We start from the raw sequence: 22,044 nt of genomic DNA, 5'->3' as shown, positions 1-22,044 counted from the left end.
GTTCATCATATAATCCCCCAACTGGAGTGCAGGGCAAGAATATTTAATTTATACTATGTTTATATTATACAAACCCAAATGCAGGGTTGAATACACAAAAGGGAGATGTGTCATAGAGACTACAGATAGAAGTTTGTTTTGATGCATTGCTCCATTTTCTGTTTGCATCAAATTGTTTGCTTTTGGGGGGAGAGGGGTGGATGGAGAGTAACTTGAATGTGCGATTTCATGTGCCCCATTGCTGAAAAGAGAGGAACATGGCACATTTTGCTCTAGAGTTGACTTTATACATCATCCCCACTATAGTAATATTTAGAAGCTATTGTCAATACAGCTACGTCGGCTTGTTCGGTTGTACTGAAAAATGATTTCAACTATGTCTGAGATCCAGCACATTAAACAAATATAAAAGCTCCTTTTTTCAGTAATTAAATTACTAGTTCATGGGATTGTTTAATGATATGATTTGACCCCCAAAATGTTTGTATGCATATTGTTGACTTTACATCATTACTCAATAGGACTTTGCACAAAAGACACAGCAAACAGCATTTGTTTAATGCAACTTTACTTATGTACAACTGGTCCATTTAAAAACAGGAAAAACAAAATGCATAGTGATTTTTGAACATTATCATTTCACACCAATTTTATAAAATACATAACATGTACAGTAGTAATTCATTTCCAAGCCTTTACATATACAATTTTCCAAGTAAGTTAGCTTTTGTTCACAATTTAATGTGTTCGGCTTTTGTATCTGATAACTGGGTTGTTTGGTGTATGAATCATAGTTGTATAATTAATGGTAGGGAAATATCCATTAACAAGATCAAATTCATACATGCGAAGCATAGTAGACCAAATAGTCTTAATCTGAACGTAAGCAAAGTTTTCACCAATACAACGATGCCGACCTGAAAAAACAAGAGAAGTATAAACATTTCATGCAACCTACATGTCTGAAACATTTTTTTGCAGGTCCAGTAAAATAAAGTATGGAAACCCCTAAAGGAATTAGAGATTTTATGAACTGCCTATACAGGAGCAGACTAAATGCTCCAAACCCATTACACAGTTTTTCACTAGCATTGAAAGCTGACTGAGATCACTCACTCCCTGCTCTTTCTCCCCCCCCCCCCCCCCCCCAAACATCTCCGTGGCACTCATCTGTCTGACCGCTCTCCTGGAATATATCTAGACTGCTAGCAATTTACTGTCACAATCTCCAATAGTAGCAAGCTCCAACTGCGCTCACTTAAACATTTATTTTTATTTGTTTAATGTATAGCAGATTATAGTTTCAGTATGTGTCCCCATGTTCTTTTATTGTGTGAATTTGTGCATGAGCGTTCCCTTTTTATTTTCTCTACATCATGCGGTTTAGAAATAAATTAATCTAAAACCGTAGCAATGACAAAATATTGTCTTTAGAACTTTTTAAACCAAATACAAAATATATTGTTATAAACACTGGTTGAAGTATACGGTTCATGGACAGCAATTTTATAGTATTTTATATAGTATATTTTGTCTTTAAATTGCAAAACACCAACATTTCAGTCCAGAAAGTTTGGACTTTTGCAATAACCCATAAGGTCAAAAAAAGGATATGGTAACAAGGATGAAAAAGTAAATGAAAAGCACAATTAGGAACAGCCTGTAACCATCAAACAACATTTTATAGAGCAGGATATAAAATCTATTATCACTGAGTGTTAAAATGAAGTCTAATTAATTTACCTGCTCCAAAAGGAACATATGCAAATTTTTCTCCCGCTGCTGGGTTTTCCTGAAGGTATCTGTCAGGATTGAAGTCTGTATTCTGTACCCAAGTGTCCCTGAGACGATGATTGACAGTGGGAGACACACACACCTGATGTCCAGGAGGAATAGTGTAACCTCCGGCAGTCTATACATATAAAAAATAATAATCACCACCAGCGACAGACATGTACATTTATTTTACCAGGATTCACTCCCCCTCATATGAGGCCTGGTATTTTCAAAAAGGCTTATATAGCACAGTACTTTAAAGGTGTTAATTAATTGTAGAGGATAAAGAACTTTGCCTTTGTGGAGTTTAGGTGTAAAAGAAAGAGCTAATTATTCTTAAATGTAACATAAAAATAAGTAACACCACATTTCCAAACTTATGTACTGTAGTTGCAACTTATTCTAAAATGGGGCAACCTCTAAGTAACGGATACTGACCTGTGGTGATTTGGCCAGTCTCATCATTGTCATGATGGGAGGTCTCAGCCTTAAGGTCTCCTTTATGCACCGGTCCAGGAATTCCATATCTTTTAACTGCAAATGTTAACAAAAACCACTTTACCTTTTGTAGCATTACGTCACTGCTTCCTATGCTCAAATACAGACAAGTGAAAAGCAAAAAAAAACAACAGATTATCTGTGGTGAAGGTGAAGTTAGACATTGCTTCAGATGCAGTATTATTGGGAAAGTATGGAGATGTATTGCAACTACAGTATGTACACATGCCAGTCTCAAATCACATATTTAAACCTTTAAAAAAAACAAAAAAAACACCTGTAATGCAGACAACCTGCTGTCTTCAAATGGTTCTGCTCTGGTATGTTAGAAGTGGTACAAAAAACAGCAGCGCTGAGAGACCGCTCCATTAAAAAGCAAGCTGCACCAACTATATTCAGTTCAGTCAGTGCGACTTTCATGAACTGCAATTTTTATTTATGACACCTGCCTAAGAAAACTGAAATGGGAGGCAGATTTATGCAAGATTACAACTGCAATTGTTTGGTCACTGGTTTCGAGCCAGAAATTGCACCACAACCTCCATTTTGTTTGTGCACAGCGCTTGTGTGGTACCACATGCCTTACAAACTGATCGGTTCCATTAATGTAGAATCTTGTAATGATCTATAGTGCTTAGTTTAGAGGACAAAATCATAAAAACATTTGTCCACTAACCTGGTCATAGTTCAGAGGTGGCAAGTCCTCCCCACAGACAGCTTTCTGTTCTGCATAGCACTGGTCTTGAAGAGACTTTATTTTGGCTATGTAGAAGCCCATCCAAGCACTAGTAGTGGAAGATGTATGTTGTCCAGCTAACAGCAACCCAATCAGCATTCCAGCTATCTCATCATCAGTCAGGGGGGTGTCATCCCTACGAGAAGAAAGGAAAATTAAACATTCAGGAATTTCTTATAGAAAAAAACATTTTCTCCAGGACTTATTTTTATCAATCGTGAAAATGCTTTCATAATAATGCACGTGACCATGATGGCAAATGAGAAGCATTTTATTATTACACGTCTTCTATGGCAGCCGTGATCGATGGGATAATTCCTTCCAGCTGGGGTAGGACAAGAACTTCCGTGACCAGTATAAAAGGTGGCGTTGTCCATTCCTTGTCAGTTATTCTTGTCCTGCCCTAGCTGGAGGATGGATGCAGGCAGTTCCTCATGTCATAAGGTTTTTCTATCGTTGGACTGTTCTCAGGCTGCCCTGGAGAAGGATTCCCTATCTCCTTCCTATCTAGCTGCTGTTTGGCAAGAGAATCCAGCGTTTAGGTTAGCAGGCCCCATTATAGCTCTGTGCTCTGCCTTCAGCATGTGTTCCAATACAGCCTGCAGGGGATATTAGGACCGGTCAATGTGACGTAATTTTAGCACGATGTGGTGTCGTCACTTTCGGTTGGAGAGGTAAGAACGCTGGGTCTGAATCTCAGTATTTAAGTTCCCCTATGCAGTGTTGCGAGGGAGCTTGAATACTGGTGTTTGTTAAAATGTCAACACCATCAGCTGTATCAGGGAACAAAAACCTCCGCATCAGGTCACCAAGCCTAAAAAAGGCGATTTCAAAATATTGTGCTGAATAGGACGTGAAACTTGCAGCAACTTATCCTAAGAGATTTTGTGCAGACTGCCTTAAGAAAATGACAGATGAGGAAGGCCCTTCTCATTTAAACAACTTTATTTTGTGGATGAAAACTTTGCTTCTTCGGTCATTTGACTAGTGTAGCGTGCGAACGATCTGCCTGGCAACACGACAGGAGATATGGGGTTGGATAAGAAGAAAACCGAATGTTGAAACAAACGTTCAGTTCAAGAGAGACAGGAAGTACAACTGCTAGTCTGAGAGGCACACCGAGACAACCCAGATGACAGTGAGAGGGGCTTAAGAGACAGCTTGACACTCAGATGGTGAAAGAGGAGACTTACTTCTCTTTTAGGAGGTGTTTCTGCAGCCGAGTCCACAGTTAGAGCGATCCAGATAGTTGGTCCAAATGTTTAACCCATTACAGGTTTGCAACGCAACTACATGCCAATATGTGAGATAAGCGCTCCACCACAATGCTGGCAATAATATTGACCTAAGTGGCTTCTACATCTGACACTGGAACTAATAAAAATGGACAATAGCGTGGAATGTGTGGCTGCTGGGCAAAGACTGCCATGGCAGGGGGGGGGGTGAGGGGTTTCAAAACACCAGTAAAAATATATACACGTCTCGTGTAATTTTATTCAAGGGGTCCAATTACGGCGCACAAAGGGAGAAAGGACTCTAGCTCCGCCACAGCACGTGGCAACACTGTGGCAATAGAGGAGTTGCACTAGGTCCAGTCTTGGGTATCTGGTTTTTACTGATCAAGTAGGGCATTCCCAGTACACAAGTTAATTTGAGGCATAGTGACCGAGTGGCACGAAGAAAGGCAACTAAACATGATGCACTTATCACAGAGTGTATTTAAACCTTCTATGGACCACTTTGGGGGAGTTCGGATTTGGCCCTAAATTCTGCTCAATGATCCAGGCCCCTTATAACAAAATAACCAAATCTGCACTCTTAAGGGGCATAAGACCCCATATTTCACCTTAACATGAGGAACGAGACAGGGATGCCCCCTCTACCCACTTCTATTTGCCTTGGCTATTGAACCATTAGCACAGGGCATTAGGAACAATCCTAAAATAATTGGAGCCGCTGACCTGGGTCCCTCACAAAGTTATACTCTATCATCTGCATAGTCTTTATTTTTTAAGGGAGCTTAAGATTTCCGTCCCGAATATATCTAGAAGAAGCATGCTCCAAGATTAATCATACAAAATCTAAACTAACGTGGTTGAACTCGCCTTCCCAAAATGTATCAACAGAAATGAAATTCCAGTCAGGAATAGATTGCTTACCTTGGCGTACAAATCCCAGCTAATTTACAACGATTGTGTAAGTTAAAATTATAGTAAAGCACTGACTGATCTAAGGGTGTTGCTAGACTCATGGAAAGGATTATTGCCGACCTGGTGGGGTAGAATGATGGCTATTAAAATGACAATATTGCCAAAATGTGTTTATTCACTTTGCTGCCCATCATGGATTTTTTTAAATAGGAAAACATTCTGCAATTTATTTGGAATGGGGGATAAAACCGTGTATTAGGTGAAAGATTTTATGCTCCCCAAAGAAGAATGATTAACCTGCACTAACATTAAATTGTACCACTCTGCAGCATCGCTCAGAACACCAACATATTGATTGATGCCCTTTTGATAGGAGTACCAGACAGTGAATTGGAGGAAATTACAGAAGCAAGGCCTATAGCTATGCTACTTTGACCCCTCAAGTATAGACACAATCAGGGTGGAAGCACATCCATTTATCCCAAACGCTCTCCATAACTGGAGCACTGCGAGTCTCTCTAAACTGCAGCTTTCCAGTAGGCTTTCACCATTTACTAAAATGAATAGGATTAAACCCTTTAATGGCATAGAATTCAAACCACTTGTCACTGCATTAAAAACTGGGTATATCTAGATTTATACATTTATACCAGCACGGTGCTATGATCTCAATGCAAGACAAAATAGAACAACCAATTCCCTTTTACCTATACTTTCAGATACAGCATGCGTTAACAAACCTCCAAAACAAGTTTCCTAAGAGACCCATCCACTTTAGATTATATATAGTGGGGAGCCTAGGCATGTCTTATCTAGGATTCACAGAGAGCTGTCCTATCTCTATACAGAAGACATAACACCTACACTTGAAGCCTGGCACTCTAACATATGGAGAAGTTTAGATGAGCGGCAGGACATTTGGGGAGAGTTATGCAAGACCAGTTTCTGCCTCACTAACGGAAACAAGGTATAAAATGTTCTTGTAGATCGTACCAGACTCTTGTTAAATTAGCCCGTATGGAACCCGGCCAAACAGACGTGTGCTGGACAGTATGTGGGCAGAGAGCAGATCTGCACAAATGGCGGAGTTGCCCTAAAGTTATTCTCTTTCCCTAAAAACCTTTTTGTAAAAAGAATTATCACAGAGGTAGATGTCCCCTTCCAGCCTGAGAATGCGTTGCTCTGGCTCATCGATACGAAAACCCTAATTAAACGCCTCAAATATGCCGCCAAAAATATACTAGCTAGAACGTGGAAAAGACCCTCCACCCCAGCCATGGAAGAATGGTAGGACCGAGTGCAATTCCCTAAAATATCAAACACCAAAATACCACAAAATATGGATTCCCCATCACGGAGAGTCCAAATGACAGATTTTGGAATTAGGTTTTTGGGCCATAATGCCAGGGTCCTTCATATACCGAATAAGGTTAAATTTGAAGTTAGTTGAATAAGATTAAACTAGAACTGTATGATGCTAATCAATCCATCAGTACCCCAGTAAATTGTAAAATGTATCAAACTCCCTTGAAAGCAAACTTTTTTTTAATTGGTTTTCCTTTTACCTTTATATGCAATCTCATTACGTTGGGAGAACTGCAATATACAATGTACAGGTGATCTCCAAATTTGAATATTGTGTCTACAATGTTTGCTACGTTTTGGAATATTGTATAAAGCAGGAATTTTCAATAAAATTTAAATTAAATATTTTTTTTTTAAATAAATGAATGCATAATTTTTTTTTTTTAATGCCATGCCTCGGTGGATATCATTTGGTTTACAGCCAGATCGTCTGCATATTCTGTAGCCGAGAGAAAGGCTCTGAGGCAGCAGACGCCCCTTCCAAGAATAGGCTAGTGTCCTTGCTGTATTAGATTGAGACATGAAATTATGAATCGCAGAATGCCGTTGTTGTGGGGCACAAAGTGCAGTCCCCACTGGTGGACCAAGCAGCAGAGTTTGTTTAAAGGAAGGTCAAACCTGCAAATCTCAAAAGGATGGGACACATTGGACCAAAAGGTCTTGGTCAAGTCCGGAGAAGTCATTACCCCATCAATCTGCTGAAGGTCCTGAGCCATATTTTATGCCATTCAAAGTCTGCAGGGCAAGTTACATGGTTTTCCCCGTTAAGAATCCTGGCTGACAATTACAGCAGTAGCATATCAATTGCCAAAGCGGGACAAGGACCCAAAATATTCTCAAAGAAGCTTCAAGGATCTTGGCCTGGGCAGGACAGGCGGTTCCATGCATCTCAGTGACGTACGTTTCAGGCGAAATTGTGAATCAGACATCTGTTTCCGCCAGGAGAGCGGGAACTAAAAATCAACAGGTGTTTGATCATATAGTACAGAAGTGGGGCCAGACCAGTGAAGGATCTGATGGCATCAGCAAACCGGAAAGTTCTGATACAGTGTCAGGGATGTCCCTGGTGGGTCTTGAGCCCTGGTCTCTGTATCTTAAGCCTGGAGTTCTGCCTGTCCTCCCCCAGGACTGTTGATTGACTGTGTTGCTTTTTCCTCTAAGATCCTACCTGACTGCTAATTGCCTTCAGCAAGCTCCCATTCCTGGCCTGATTATTGAGGTGCCTCTGATCAAGCTCTCTGCCACAGTTTGCTCTCTGTGTACCAGACCATATTTGGACCTTTACTAATTGCTCCTTTGTTGTCCTTGACCACCGCTACCAGCCTGCTGCCTGACCACTGCTACCAGCTAGCCTGTCCCTGCTACTAGACTCCAGCCCCGCAGACGCTCCCCTTGACATATGTATTGAGATGGCAGGATCTGGGATCAGCTGGAGTGCTCACCCAGGTTACATATTCCCTCCCTTTCCAGTACTGCAAGCAGTAATGAAAAAGATCAGGAAGGGCAGGGCACAAGTGATAGTAATAGCCCCTTACTGGACCAGTACTAGTTTGTGGATCTCATGAGCCCATCTGCAGAGCTGCTATTGATTCTATTTCCAATTCCAATGTTGCTAAGTTGGGGTCCTAATCATCCAAAACACTCAATTCCTAAACTTCACAGCATAGAAATTGAGAGCAGATCGCTGAAAGCTAAAAAAAAAGTCTCTCAGACCAGGTAAGAACTACCTTGATGTGGTGAAGAAATCAGGTTACAACGAAATGATCTAATCTGGATGTTTTTTGTTAACTGGTGCGGCATACACAAAGTGGAACCTTTCCGAAGGAAAAAAGCGTTCCCATTGCCTCTCCTACCAAAAGTGACGTCGGCGCCACATCATGCTAAAACGTTGTCACACTGATCAGTCCGAATATCCCTTCCAGGCCGCACGTGCAATCACGCTGTTCAGGAAGCTGCAGTCAACACATGAAGTCAGAGTACAGTGCCATAACAGAGAGGGAAGGGGACGGGATCCTTCCTTAGGGCACCCTGAGAACAAAAACTAACCATATATAAATCTTTCAGCATGCGGAGCTGCCAGAGTCGATCCCCCAGGATAGGCCAGGGTAGGACAAGAACAGACCAGGGATCCTTTATACTGATCATGGAAGTTATTGTCCTACACCAGCTGGTAGGAGGAGTTATCCCATCGACCTGAGCGGCCATAAAGGACATTTAGAAACCTTAATATTGGTAGGTACTGTACATTTCCTTTTTTTTTAATATGGTTGAACAAATGTATGGAACAGTAAGCAAGTCACTATTCAGCTTCTCTAATAGCATACAGGTGTGAAATAATAATTGGGAAATCATGAAACAAATTTCTACATGAACAAGTGTCTGCTTATCTCAATTCGCATTCATACAGATGTCCCTTAAGTGATGGGCTAAAAACGGCATTTTTGTTTCTGAACATACTTGTAGGTGGCATCCAACAGTGTTTGCAGCATGTCATCTTCTCGCTCATTAGATTGTCTGCGCTTCTTTATCACCTTGTAGAAGATATTCTTGATCTCTCTGTGTGCCCTGTCTCTGCGTCTGTAAACCAAAACAAGAAAAGACAGTGTTACAAAATGATATGGCCACTTTTTAAAGAATTAAAATGTTGCTAGGATATAATTAGGCATATGTACATAAATACTGAGAATCGCTCAAAACAAACAGTTCCCACCCACTATTAATGAAAAATGATAAATATGTAAAACAGACCACTACTGAGCTTAAATGCATAGTACTGACCAGTTAGGCAGCTTCATTTTTAATCAATACCTGAAACTTGGCAATGGAAGCCAGCCAGGCAGAAGCCACGCCTCGTGTGTGAAACCTCCATCCAGATCAGCGTACAGTTGAGCCACTTTTTCATCCAACAGGCTCCGAATCTCCTTCCCATGTAAACACCGACTAGCAGTCAGGATGATTAGTTCTGAGAGAGCCTCAAACAAGTCTAATAAATAGGAATATAACATTTGTAGGAGCACTTCAAGAGAAAACATTTCATTCATCCTTTAAAAATGAATCTGCTGCATCATGAGTCTGATGACAATTACTGGGTATTTTAATATACTTCCAACCTCCTAAATAGAGATCGGCAGACTTGTCTGAATCCATTCTGCGCGTTTTCCCAGGCCTTCCTTGCCAAACCCGAGCCGCAGAATAAAATCCACCATCGGATTGCTTAATTTTAAAGCCGCCTGGATTTGCCAAAATCCGTCATTGGGTCTCAGCCGCATTGGATTTTAAAGGAATCCATTGACGCATTCAACTTAATTCTGAATCCGCTGAACGCTTTACATTGAATCCTTCGACTGATTCAACTTTAATATTTTCTGTGGATTCCAAATAATTAGAAACAGAAGATAGAAATACTGCCTTTCCCACTTCCTGCCTAAATAGTAAATAACGTATAAATGTAGGACCTATAGTACTGAATCCAGCAGCAGCTCAAGCAACCCACAGCACTGGCTCAAAATTGAGGCTGCACCTCTATTTATATACTCCTTTCCCCATAATACTTCTGTTGACGGATTCTGATTCCGAATCAGCCGGTCAGACGTTAATAGGGGAAAAAATTTAAAATGAACAAAACTGCCTTTTTCAGACTGATTCGCTGAATTCCGCGGATGAAACAGGCCAATCCGCGATGAATTTGGATCTGTGCAAAAAAATTGCAGATATTTACTCCGCATTTTTCTTTTTTCAGATTTAAAAACAAACAAAAAAAAAAAAAAAAACACACAACTGAATGCCCTCTAAACCACAGTAAAATGCCTCTGTATTGGTTTCTTGAATGATGTTTGGATAAGATAAAATATCCTGTAGAGGCGGTGGCTTGCCAGCAGCTGCTCCAATTGGTTAGATTCAATTATATTTTTGGAACTCATTTCCCCAAAGTCAGTATATTTTAAGGTTTAGTTCAGCATGTTTTTCAGCAAAATGCTTGAACAAGATTAGCTAGCTACTCTTTTTATATATGATTGCTATCCCACTAATGAGTTTAGCCTGCACTGGACTCCTTTTCATGACAACCCCATAAATTCACATTTGCAAATTTAAACCGTAAGAAGACAGGAGGAATAGAGCTGGTTTTGGGTGCAGTGAGAGCGGAGAATGCATTAATGTATTTTGTGTTCACTACTGGATTGCTCCTGTGGGATGACAGGGGTTCAGCAAGTCTGACAACTACAATAGTACGTACTTGTTACTCCGCCATCTCCCCAGCGTGTTAAGTATTCCTTTGTCTCCTCTTCAATCAATTGCACATGGGTTTTAAACTGAGCTATGTTCAGTCCGGTTTTCAGCATTTTTTTCTGTTCCAAAAAGATCTGCAAGAATTACAAATTTACATGACAATACAAATAAGTAGATAACATTCATGCACACACGCACGCACGGTCGCACGCACACACACGCACACACGCACGTAAAACAATTACAGTTTAGTTTCTCATTTACTTTCAAAAGGAAAATATTAATAAGAAAAACACAATGATCGGCTGCAGGAGCAACAGAATTAAAAACTAATTTTGAACACACACACACGTAAAATCACATATAGGGGACAAGAGAACAGCAACCAGCAGCTAGACAGTGTTCAGTCTAGGACGTTTGGCAGCGACCAAAATCGCCGGCCGTGCTCCGCCACAATGCAAGTCACCACCGGGACTCCTGACCAAAGGGCATCTCGCCGCTGAACATCTACCCGCTGACCACCACCATCTTTAAAAGGTAGTCAGTCGGCTGCCGCTCTGACGCCACTTGTGAGCCCATGCGTGTGCGCCGCAGGACACGGTGCGCGTGCCAGCAGCAAGAACACATTTTGACATTTCCCCACTGGAAATCCAAGTGTCCTGGTTACTGGCAGGCACGCCCACAAATGGCATCGAATCAGCTGCCAGGTGACCTTTAAAAGATGGCGGTGGCGTGATATTCAGTGGCGACGTGCCCTGCGGTCAGTGGTCCAGGCGGCAGCGATTTGGCCATGGCTGATCAAACTGATCAGTGTTTTCTAGAGACCACTTAAAGCCTCAAGTGTTAGTGCGGCTAGAGAAAATGTTATTCCTCCTGTACATAGACTGCGGCTTTGAAAATGTAACACGTGTGGAAGACCCAGTAAATTATTATTTAGCATATTGAATAGATATATGTGCAAACCTTGTAGACTTTTACTTGGCTAACTGCTTGCAAAGCCTGAAATACAAGTTTGAGAGCAGCGGGAGAGACAGGCCTATGTATTAGAGAACCCATTAATGATCTCTTACCATACGGATCTATACAGCACGTGGAGAGATGCCTGTGAATAGACCTGGGAAAATGGGAGTCTTTGCTCATTTAAATCATTTGAAAAAAATAAATAAATAAAATCCCAGGTATCTCTCCACATGTTGTACTAATAAATTGGACCTCACACAGTCTCCTCCAACCACCACCATATTTTAGGGTAGATTCTTCACTGGTGACATTTAAAATAAGAATCTTTTTTTTTTTTTTTTTTTAACCTATTTTTAGTACATTTTTCAAACATAAATGGAAGGGAAAAGGATACAGAAAAGAAAAAAGGGAGGGAGGGGGAGGGGTGAACAACCATTTTGCATCAATTTTTTACAAGCATCAACAATCACATTACATATTATACAGTATCTTATAAACAATACATTTCTCACAAGACACTCCCAAATCAACTCTTCCTCCGGGGACACCCCCCTATCCGGCACCCCAGACGCTAGCATACTTCTCAGTAGTATAGTTAAGAAACGAGGTAAGTTTCGCCATTAATTGGGCATCATTAACCCTTCTAATAACCTCTCTTCTGGGGGGCGGGAGTGTTGTTTTCCACGCTGCTGCTACAGCGCATCTAGCCGTCGTTAGAATATGCAGGATCAATTTAAAAGTATAGTAGTTCATATCTTCCATGGGCTTAGCCAAAACAATTAAAATTAGATCTAATGGAATCTCAACATTCGTTACATTTTTTATTAACTTCAGAACTGTTCTCAGAACTTTTAAGATAAGGCTGCAGTGTCTCCGCAGTCACCGACTCTGGGATATGGCAGATTCACAAATTTTGCCTTCACTACCCGTTTTCTAAATTATCCAGGCTTACTCGTTGAGCCTCAGGACTTCGTCGTCTGTGTTCACATGAATTTGCAGTGAGGCGTCCATTTTACCTTCCAGATCCATGGTTCTTTTACACAGGGCAGATATTTCAGATTTAAATTCCTGCACTGCTTTGTCCAAAGCAGACTGGAACATAGACTGCATCTCCTGGAGAATCTCCTTTAAATCTTGCCTTGTAATAATTGTACCTCTTGTTTCTTCACCCTGCTCCTTCCCAGGGCTCAGTGATGCGCGCTCCCGTCCGTCCTCTGCGCCGCCATCTTGTTTTTTCGCCGCTGGGGTCGCGGGCTGTATGCCCAAAGTAAAACAAATCCGGGGCGCTCATCCTTCTTGTCCTTCCGGAGAGGCATGTCGCCCCGTCCTCTGCCTCTATTGTGGCCGCGTTACGAGGTGCCGATCGGAGGCTCCAATTACAAACAGGCAGCGTCACGCACGGAGATCTTCAGCAGACGCGCATGCGCTGACGCCACGCGCGCCTCCCGATTTGTATTTTTTAAAGTTTGCACATCTCTAATACTAAATATACTTAAAGTTTTCCTGTCAAATCATCTTTTTCAGAGCTGCTTATGCATGTTGTGCCTTCCCGATTGATGAGCCAAGATATACTGTAGTTGTGTTCCTTCAAAAAGGGAAGAATTGCCGCTACTGTACCAGGCTTTATTCTTCATTAGCTACAGTATGTGTCCTTTTTACACTGAAGCAAACAGCAAGTCTTTCAGCCGAGGATCCATAAAATACTACAACAAAAATATATATACTGTTTTATTGCAGCTCAACTTTATCTTTTTATTAAACACACCAACTTGTGTCCTAAAGCATGACCACAAAGTAAAGCTGTAAGCTCGTAACCGTGAGGTCACGTGGAGGTTTTAATACCTGGTGAGGGACATCGTAAGCAACTCCCTTGCCAAAGACTGGAGTCGTCAGCCTAGAATAAACATCCTCTGCATTCAGGTCCTCATTTTTGCTATTGAAGAGCAAAGCGGCTGCATCAGAACCTATCAAATAAGTAAAGGTCTTGCCCACCATAGTAAAACTGAAGACTGGTCCATACTGGGGAGAAGAAAAAAAAGGAAGAACATTACTGACAAACCATAACATTTTCAAATCAATGTCTAAGCATCTGATATCTCTGCATCAAGTCAGACGTGTTGCTTTCTGATGGAAACAATATACAGCACTCTTACCTACAGATGGTCAAGATTGCCTTTATATATTTTTCATGCTGTATATAGTGCGAGTATATACACACATAGTTCTGAGTATACATCAAATCAACAAACCATAACAAATACAAAACATGCCGCACTGTTTCAATGTAATAAAAGCATGCATACCGTCTCTGTTCCTTCTGGCAAGAGCAGAATAGCAAGTTTTAATAATGAAAATACTCAGTTCTTTACGTATTTTGTCTGCTTTGGAAACTATAGCCCCACCATTATTTTATCCAGCCACCAATTCAGGGAACGGCAGTATGTGTTAACAGTTTTGAGAGAAGTTATCAAACACTCACCTTGTCATATGCATTTTCCAGAAATTCGATTGGGCTTTTCCCAAAGGCTATTGCGTGTCCCAGAAAAGGTATAGAAGAAGAAATGTACGGAGGGTATTTCTGTAGAGAGAAAAGGGGGGGGGGGGAGGGAACAAGGTTAAAAGCAGCAATCCTGCCGAGCTTATTTTATACAGCATTGAAACAGTGGTTCCCCCAGAGCTGAAAATAGCACAGTTCTGCTCCAGAAGACTGTTCCCAAGCTGGGGAAAAAAGGGTTAATAAGAAATAAAAAAAGCAGCAGCTTTACAGTTTTACATAGTACACCTAACCTACAGAAGTCTAGCATTTCCCTTTAACCAAGAAAGCAACATTCATAGAACAATTTCCACATAATCTGTGCTGAGAACACAAAACAATTATTCTCAACCAGCGTTTCACAAAACCCTCGTCTCACTATCCTCAGTAAAGTGTGTCCTGAAATATGTATACAGAAGAAATAAAATTACAAGGGAGACAAAAATACAACTCTAATGTTTGGGTCATATGATAGTAATGGCATAATATAAGATAATATATAAAAAAAAATCATATATCAGTATTGAAAATGGTCAGCGAGCCTTGGATGTCATTACCATTTTTGGGACCGCTAGTGACAGGCCGTTTAGACATAAGCTTTGAAGAAGGCAGACCTGCCAATTTCAATGGGCTCTCGCTACTCCTCTTCCACCCCAACCGCAAGGAGATCGCTTTGCTGTGCGTTTGCCCCCTTCCTCTTAATCCCATCACACCTACCCTGAAGGTAATATTACACACCTTCTGTTAGGGAGGTTTAACATGATACACACTAGGTATAAACAGTATGTCAAAAAAAATTCAGCTGGTACAGTCACCATATAACAATAAAAAAACAACTATTTGGTGAAATGTCAATTATGGGCAAAAGTGGCATATTGTTTTTTTTAGCCACCATAGACTGTGCTATTACATCCGTTCATTGGTCTCATCACTATCATAGAGCTCTCTTTTCTCCTGACAGTTTAAAATAATTTGATTCAGCACAAAATGTTATTACACTACCTGATTACCAGATATTAAGTATAACAGTATTGTATTATCTGTTACAACTTTTGCTCCAGACGAAGTTATTTTTGCAATGGGCAAGTGAATAAGTACATAAATAGGCTTTGTAAGAAACCGATATCTGACCAGCCTGGGAGAGTTGTACAGTTTATACTAACATAATACATGCAACACCCTTCTCCCCCCCCCCGCCCTCTCCACTTTCAAATGGATATCTAAGGCCACGTCTATGCTGCTTGCGTGCGCAACTGAGCACCGTGACGTCACGCTCGCGTGTAGCTGGGGCGATTCTTTTCTTGTAGGTAGACGTGACAGGGAAGCGTGTTGGGGGTGTGGCTGTGACATTACGGAGCTGGTTCACCCTCATTGGGCGAACCGTACACATGACCCGGCCATCGCGCAGCAAAGACAAAAAGTTTGTCTCCTCAAGCCGCTCTCCGGCCAAAAACACACACACACACACACACAAACACACACACACACAACCCTAATGTGATTGATCGCACAGCTCTCGTGATCTGCATGGACGCGGCCTCCGGCCAATGACTCAACCAAGGAAGGAATTCATGTGATTGGGTATCAGAAAGATGCACAGGAGGAGGAGACAAGGGGCAGGATGTGAGTTGAGGGGTCAGAGCTGCTGCCGAGAGGAGTCCCTACCCAGGAAGAGCAGAGGCGACCAAGGGTAGCGTGGTAGCAGTACCATCCCATCTCGACCGCAGAAGGGTGTAACCCAGGTGAACATAGGCTTGAAATCATCCTAAATATAAATTATGATATATTCAGCATGTAACTAGTTCATTTAGTATTAAAGTTAGAATTTATATTGGAAAATGATTAGCTACTCTGCAATGATAAGATACAATCAATCAGTCTGAAGACAGCAGGTGTAGAAAGGTTTGCTGAAGTTGTAAGAGTTTGAAGTCTAAGGTTAATTAAATAGATGGTTAGTAAGAATACATTGGAGAGAGGTATTAAAAACAGGATTAACTATATAGTTATTTAGTACAGAACAAAGAGTTTCTTCTACATCAAAGTAAATAAAGGAATATTGGTTTAGACATTGATGATTGACACAGAATATTTTGAGCTGAGTGAGAAAAACAAGTGAGTGCTATGTTTAGACTGTTTGAGAGAAATGTATAAAGATTGCATTTTAGTTTATGGAATTCCGAATCCTTTAACATCACCACGCTACAGATTCTCCACTCTAACTACATTCTATATGCCTGAATGATGAAACCTGATGACTGAACTTATGCTGTAACAGATGTTTTCTATATGTCTCTGTTTAAATGAAGAAAAGAACCGTGCCGTGGACTATTTGATACTGTACTTATTGAAACGTGGGACATTTATTTGCACCCATGTAATTAAGAAAATCTTCATTTGGCGAGTCCAAGCAAGACTAATCTTCTTTACCAGCAGCGAAGCAACCCTACCTAGCCAGTGATGGTCAGTCAGTGAGTAGAGTGCTAGGAGAGGTGTTTGGGGAATCACCCTGCTACCCTGCAGTATTGTGTGTGTGTGCACGAATACACACCATGTTCACCTTTGCGAAATAACAGGCCTGCATCTATAACCGTCCGAATAAAGTCATCGAGCTCCAATTCTGTCCCAGCACTGGGATTAATGACATTGTGGAACACTAGAGCAGCAATACATATACGTTATCACCAGTGTGGTTTGGGGTCCCCTAATCGGAGGGCCACTGAATAGGTTTATTGTGTACGAACACACACAAAGTACTGTTGCCCCAAAAGACACGTGTCACCTTGTATTGTCTGACCTCAGCAAGTCTCACTCCTGGCTAACTAGTCTCATTCATATCTAGGGGAGGTCGACTCAGGCCCCCACCCTAGTAGTTGCATATCTAAGGAAATAAAGTGGAGTTACATACAGAATATCCAAATATCCGATGACGAAAGGCCCATATAAAAAAGGACTACTTACTACATATCCAACTGCTTTATTGGCCTATATTCCTGTGTATACGAGTGGAATTTCTCAGCCACTGCACTCTATATGTAATTAGTCAGAAGCTTCCACTCAAATTATACTGCAACCTGTGTCTGTTGATTTCCAGGCCATCTGTATGACCACTTATGCAAACATATCTCAATGGTTCAAGGGACTGGGAATAATGAACCTTTTCATATATGGCAGAGGGAATTTAAAACTGACCTAAAATGGCCCTTTGTCTGCTTCTATGAATACCTTGGGGAGTTCTCAGCATGTTACAAGGAATCAAATATTTAACCCACTAAATATTGCACAGGTTGGTTGAAATTAGAGTTCGGAAATGTTACACCTCACCGTCAAATAAAGTAACAACGGGGCAAAAGAAGTAGGAACTCATATACTTTATTGGACCAAAAAATAGTTGACACGTTACAAGCTTTACCAGGTCAGAAAGCTGAAGTAATATCATGTGAGGTTCAAAAGCGCAGCTCTTATCTGTTGGTCCAATAAAAAGGTATCATACTACAGATGTGGCAGATGGTATTACCCCGGTTAACGCAATGCATTAATGCATACATTATTTTGCACCTTATTTTGTGTGTTATTTTATTTAACGGGACTAATAACATCACCTACTGTACATCTGTACCTACTCCCTCCTTTGTTCCATAACAACATGGAACAAAGGAGCAATTACCCTCTCTTCTTTTTCAAACTCTTCATGACAGCTTCCCCTGGTTTTTGCTTTAAGTAAGCCAGAGCCGAGTCTCCATAAAATAATATCAAACTGAGGTATAGTATTAAAGGTACACTTGACCTGTATTACCATAGAGCAATATTAATCAGAGATGCAGAATAGCAATAAGTGTTTAGTGTGTGTTCGCATCCTGCAACAGTAACCCAAATTCATGCAATTATTCTTTCAATACATGTTTCTGCTTCGGGCTTTCAATTCTTTGCTTTCCATGAACCTCCAGCAATGCAAATATACAATTGTTTATGTCTTCAAACACGTGTGATACTCACCACATTGTTGGAGTCAGCAGCTTGCAGGTGTTTGAAGGCCAGTTTGGACAGGTATGCCAGGCTCAGAAGGAAAGTGCAAGGAAGCAGCACTCGGGATGCCAGGCTGCCACCCACAGCCTCCTCCAGCAGGGATCCCCCTGCTTGCCACAGGCTCACCAGCATGATCAGCCTTCACGGTCTCCTAGTGAAGAAATTGTGTAAAACAAGATATTTGTAGCTATACACAATGTGTGCAGCCATGCCTATAACGATACATATTATGTACCAGCTACAAGTCTATATCCTATGCTTTTAAATAATGTGCCTTTATAACCATACATTACATGTCATAAATACTAGTTCTATAGACCCTATATATGTCCATATAAGTCCTCTCTGATGCCAACACATCGGGAGGGGGGGGGGGAGAGATGATATATTAACGTAAAGAAAGTGCAAATAGAGGTTTAATTTGATGCACTGCTCTATTTTCTGTGTTTTAAATATAAGAGCGTTTCCAATGTTAAAATGGATAAGAAGCAAAAAGTGACACACAGTGTTCATTTGTATGTCATTACCCAGAATCCCTGGCTGCATTGTACACTAAGAGATAATGGGAAACGCAGGGTTGTGGCCTGTCTGAGACATGTGAATGTGCACATAAGTGGTTTTTTTATTTGCTACATACTGTATGATGCAAATTGTTAACCAAATATGTTTACGCCACTTCAGACTGGGCGATTTTGCCACAGACACAAGATGAAAAAAGTGACACACGGAGACGCAGCATTTATACGTCTCTAACAATCTGTGTGTCATGTAACGCCTGCCTATCTCCTCCTACTCACAAACTGATACACACACTGCAAAGCTTGGAGCAGAGCTTAATACACTAACGAACAGACGCAAAGTGTGTCATTTTTACTCCAAATTTGCCTTGATACACCCCCCTCCCATGTCTATAAGTGTATACATATAAACACGTCTATGTTACAGGTCTAATCAGAAATAGGGTTAGTGATTATATACATATCTACACTATATAGAAATGCAGTATGTGCAGACAGAACTAACATTTAGTATGTGCATTTAAAATGTATCTGCATATAAACCATGTCTCTATATAAAGGGTATACAACAATTTGTCTTATGGTGCATATTATTGGTGCAGTATAATTGTATCTAGGATATATATATAGATATATATATATAGATATATATATATATATATATATTTATATATATATATATATATATCTATATATATATATTACAGGCGTATACATTGAGTCTGCAGTCTGTGTGTATTACATGTGCCTGTAAATTATGTTTATATTCCGTATATGTAGATTTCTAGTCATTGTGTACGTGATGATCGCATCCTCCCATGAGGGGAAAGAGAGAGAAAGAAAATGTTAGATACCTGTGTATGGTCCTGTGTGTGCTCGGAGGTCTCCTGCAGCAGTCACTATGGGGTGATGCTCCTGTGTGTGCTCGGAGGTCTCCTGCAGTCACTATGGGGTGATGCCCCTGTGTATGGTCCTGTGTGTGCTCGGAGGTCTCCTGCAGTCACTATGGGGTGATGCTCCTGTGTGTGCTCGGAGGTCTCCTGCAGTCACTATGGGGTGATGCTCCTGTGTGTGGCCCTGTGTGTGCTCGGAGGTCTCCTGCAGTCACTATGGGGTGATGCCCCTGTGTGTGGCCCTGTGTGTGCTCGGAGGTCTCCTGCAGTCACTATGGGGTGATGCCCCTGTGTGTGGTCCTGTGTGCGCTCGGAGGTCTCCTGCAGTCACTATGGGGTGATGCTCCTGTGTGTGCTCCTGTGTGTGCTCGGAGGTCTCCTGCAGCAGTCACTATGGGGTGATGCTCCTGTGTATGCTCCTGTGTGTGCTCGGAGGTCTCCTGCAGTCACTATGGGGTGATGCTCCTGTGTGTGCTCCTGTGTGTGCTCGGAGGTCTCCTGCAGTCACTATGGGGTGATGCTCCTGTGTGTGCTCCTGTGTGTGCTCGGAGGTCTCCTGCAGTCACTATGGGGTGATGCCCGTGTGTGGTCCTGTGTGCTCGGAGGTCTCCTGCAGTCACTATGGGGTGATGCTCCTGTGTGTGCTCCTGTGTGTGCTCGGAGGTCTCCTGCAGTCACTATGGGGTGATGCTATTCCCTCCTCTGGCCGCTTTTGCTGCTGTCCGGGAGGGGGCGGAGTCTTCTGCAAAACAAACCCGCCTCCTTACCGCAGCGCCCCGAGACCTGCGGGCAAACCCTGGACCTGCCTCAGTCACAACCGGTAGTTATCCCGGCCCTGCTCGGTCTCACCCGTGCAGCTCCCGGGAAGCAGAAGGATTCACGTGCACAGCGGCCGGGCGGAGGGATCCGTGTGGAGGCGTTCTGTGAATGGGCGGAGGGATCCGTGTGGGGGCGTTCTGTGAATGGGCGGAGGGATCCGTATTGGGGCATTCTGTGAATGGGCGGAGGGATCCGCTAGAAAATGGGCGGCTTTCCTTCCCTGCCTGCGCCAGCTGTCAGGTGTGCTGTTCCAGGGCGCCGCGCGCTGAGTGGCTAGGGCCGGCTGAACTGATGTCTGCCTATCTGACGTCAGGAGCGGCCGGTCGAATCCGCTGCAAAGGCCGGGGGTTCTGAGGTGGAGACGTCACAGGCGCGTGAGCTGTGATAGGGTAGATTATCTGTCATCATACCCCGGCTCATAGCTCAGTGCTCACCCGCTGAATTCATAGCTCAATGCTCACCCGCTGAATTCATAGCTCTGTGCTCACCCGCTGCGCACTGCATTAATCCCAATGCTCACGCACAGCATACTGCATTAATTCCATACCCTGCATTCATCCCATTGCATACCCTGCATTCATCCCATTGCATACCCTGCCCCTGCATTCATCCCCTTGCATATTGCATTCATCCCCTTGCATACTGCATTCATCCCCTTGCATACCGTGCATTCATCCCATTACATACCCTGCCCCTGCATTCATCCCCTTGCATATTGCATTCATCCCCTTGCATACCGTGCATTCATCCCATTGCATACCCTGCATTCATCCCATTGCATACCGTGCATTCATCCCATTACATACCGTGCATTCATCCCATTGCATACCCTGCATTCATCCCATTGCATACCGTGCATTCATCCCATTACATACCGTGCATTCATCCCATTGCATACCGTGCATTCATCCCATTACATACCCTGCCCCTGCATTCATCCCCTTGCATATTGCATTCATCCCCTTGCATATTGCATTCATCCCCTTGCATACCGTGCATTCGTCCCCTTGCATACCGTGCATTCATCCCCTTGCATACCGTGCATTCATCCCATTTCATACCCTGCATTCATCCCATTTCATACCCTGCATTCATCCCATTGCATACCCTGCATTCATCCCATTGCATACCCTGCATTCATCCCATTGCATATACTGCATTCATCCATTTGCAGTGCGAAACCATAGCACCCGTTGGTGAATATGGGTTCATATGCTTTAAGGGCTCAAGGAAGCTTCCATTTTTTTTTTGCCCATTCAAGTATAGGAGTTGGAGAAAGTTAATCTCAAAATCATCAAAATAAAATAAGGTCAGACAAAATCCATGTAGCTTATTATTTACCAGGGACTCTGGAACCATCTGCTTCCGTCTATGAGCCAGACAGGTTTGAGGATTCGCCTTTTATCAGGAGTTTAAAAGGAAGGCTTTTTCATACCATGTTCCAATGAGTCGCCTCCAGTAGTCACCCAGATACATTAAACAAGCTGCATGTTGACGTTGATCATTCATGAGAGCTCAGGAGCGATTTCCCCTTTGTGACACTCAA

General features: G+C 42.2%; 1 protein-coding gene across 3 annotated transcripts; it reads right to left on the bottom strand.

Moving 5' to 3' along the window:
* Nucleotides 1-551: 551 nt before the first annotated feature.
* On the bottom strand, nucleotides 552-20,741 carry CYP51A1 (cytochrome P450 family 51 subfamily A member 1). 3 transcript variants are annotated; one of them, XM_075587384.1, is made up of 11 exons: nucleotides 19,641-20,741; nucleotides 18,239-18,419; nucleotides 14,192-14,290; nucleotides 13,555-13,731; nucleotides 10,760-10,886; nucleotides 9,334-9,508; nucleotides 8,983-9,102; nucleotides 2,951-3,146; nucleotides 2,215-2,310; nucleotides 1,744-1,912; nucleotides 552-917 (listed from the first exon to the last, which is right to left on the bottom strand). In XM_075587384.1, the coding sequence occupies exons 2-11, from the start codon at nucleotides 18,398-18,400 to the stop codon at nucleotides 739-741; spliced, it is 1,500 nt and encodes a 499-aa protein (XP_075443499.1). In that variant the 5' UTR covers nucleotides 18,401-18,419; nucleotides 19,641-20,741; the 3' UTR covers nucleotides 552-738. The 3 variants fall into 3 exon arrangements, with proteins under 3 accessions (XP_075443499.1, XP_075443500.1, XP_075443501.1); XM_075587385.1 differs by having other exon boundaries at nucleotides 20,447-20,741; XM_075587386.1 differs by having other exon boundaries at nucleotides 20,529-20,741.
* Between the last annotated feature and the right edge of the window lie 1,303 nt (nucleotides 20,742-22,044).

The sequence above is a fragment of the Ascaphus truei genome, chromosome 2 (assembly GCF_040206685.1).
Source record: "Ascaphus truei isolate aAscTru1 chromosome 2, aAscTru1.hap1, whole genome shotgun sequence".
In the NCBI taxonomy this organism is placed as follows: domain Eukaryota; kingdom Metazoa; phylum Chordata; class Amphibia; order Anura; family Ascaphidae; genus Ascaphus; species Ascaphus truei.
The sequence above is the reverse complement of the archived record's forward strand: the minus strand, read 5'-3'. Positions and strand labels throughout refer to the sequence as shown.

Bases quoted from the DNA above. Each gene is read 5' to 3' on its own strand.
- CYP51A1 (XM_075587384.1), bottom strand. From the start codon at position 18,400: ATGCTGGTGAGCCTGTGGCAAGCAGGGGGATCCCTGCTGGAGGAGGCT. The intron at 9,509-10,759 runs GTACGTACTATT...CCTATTTATTAG, and splicing joins GGGAGATGGCGGAGTAACAA to ACTTGTTTGAGGCTCTCTCA. The intron at 9,103-9,333 runs GTATTGATTAAA...TTTGGTTTACAG, and splicing joins CTTCCATTGCCAAGTTTCAG to ACGCAGAGACAGGGCACACA.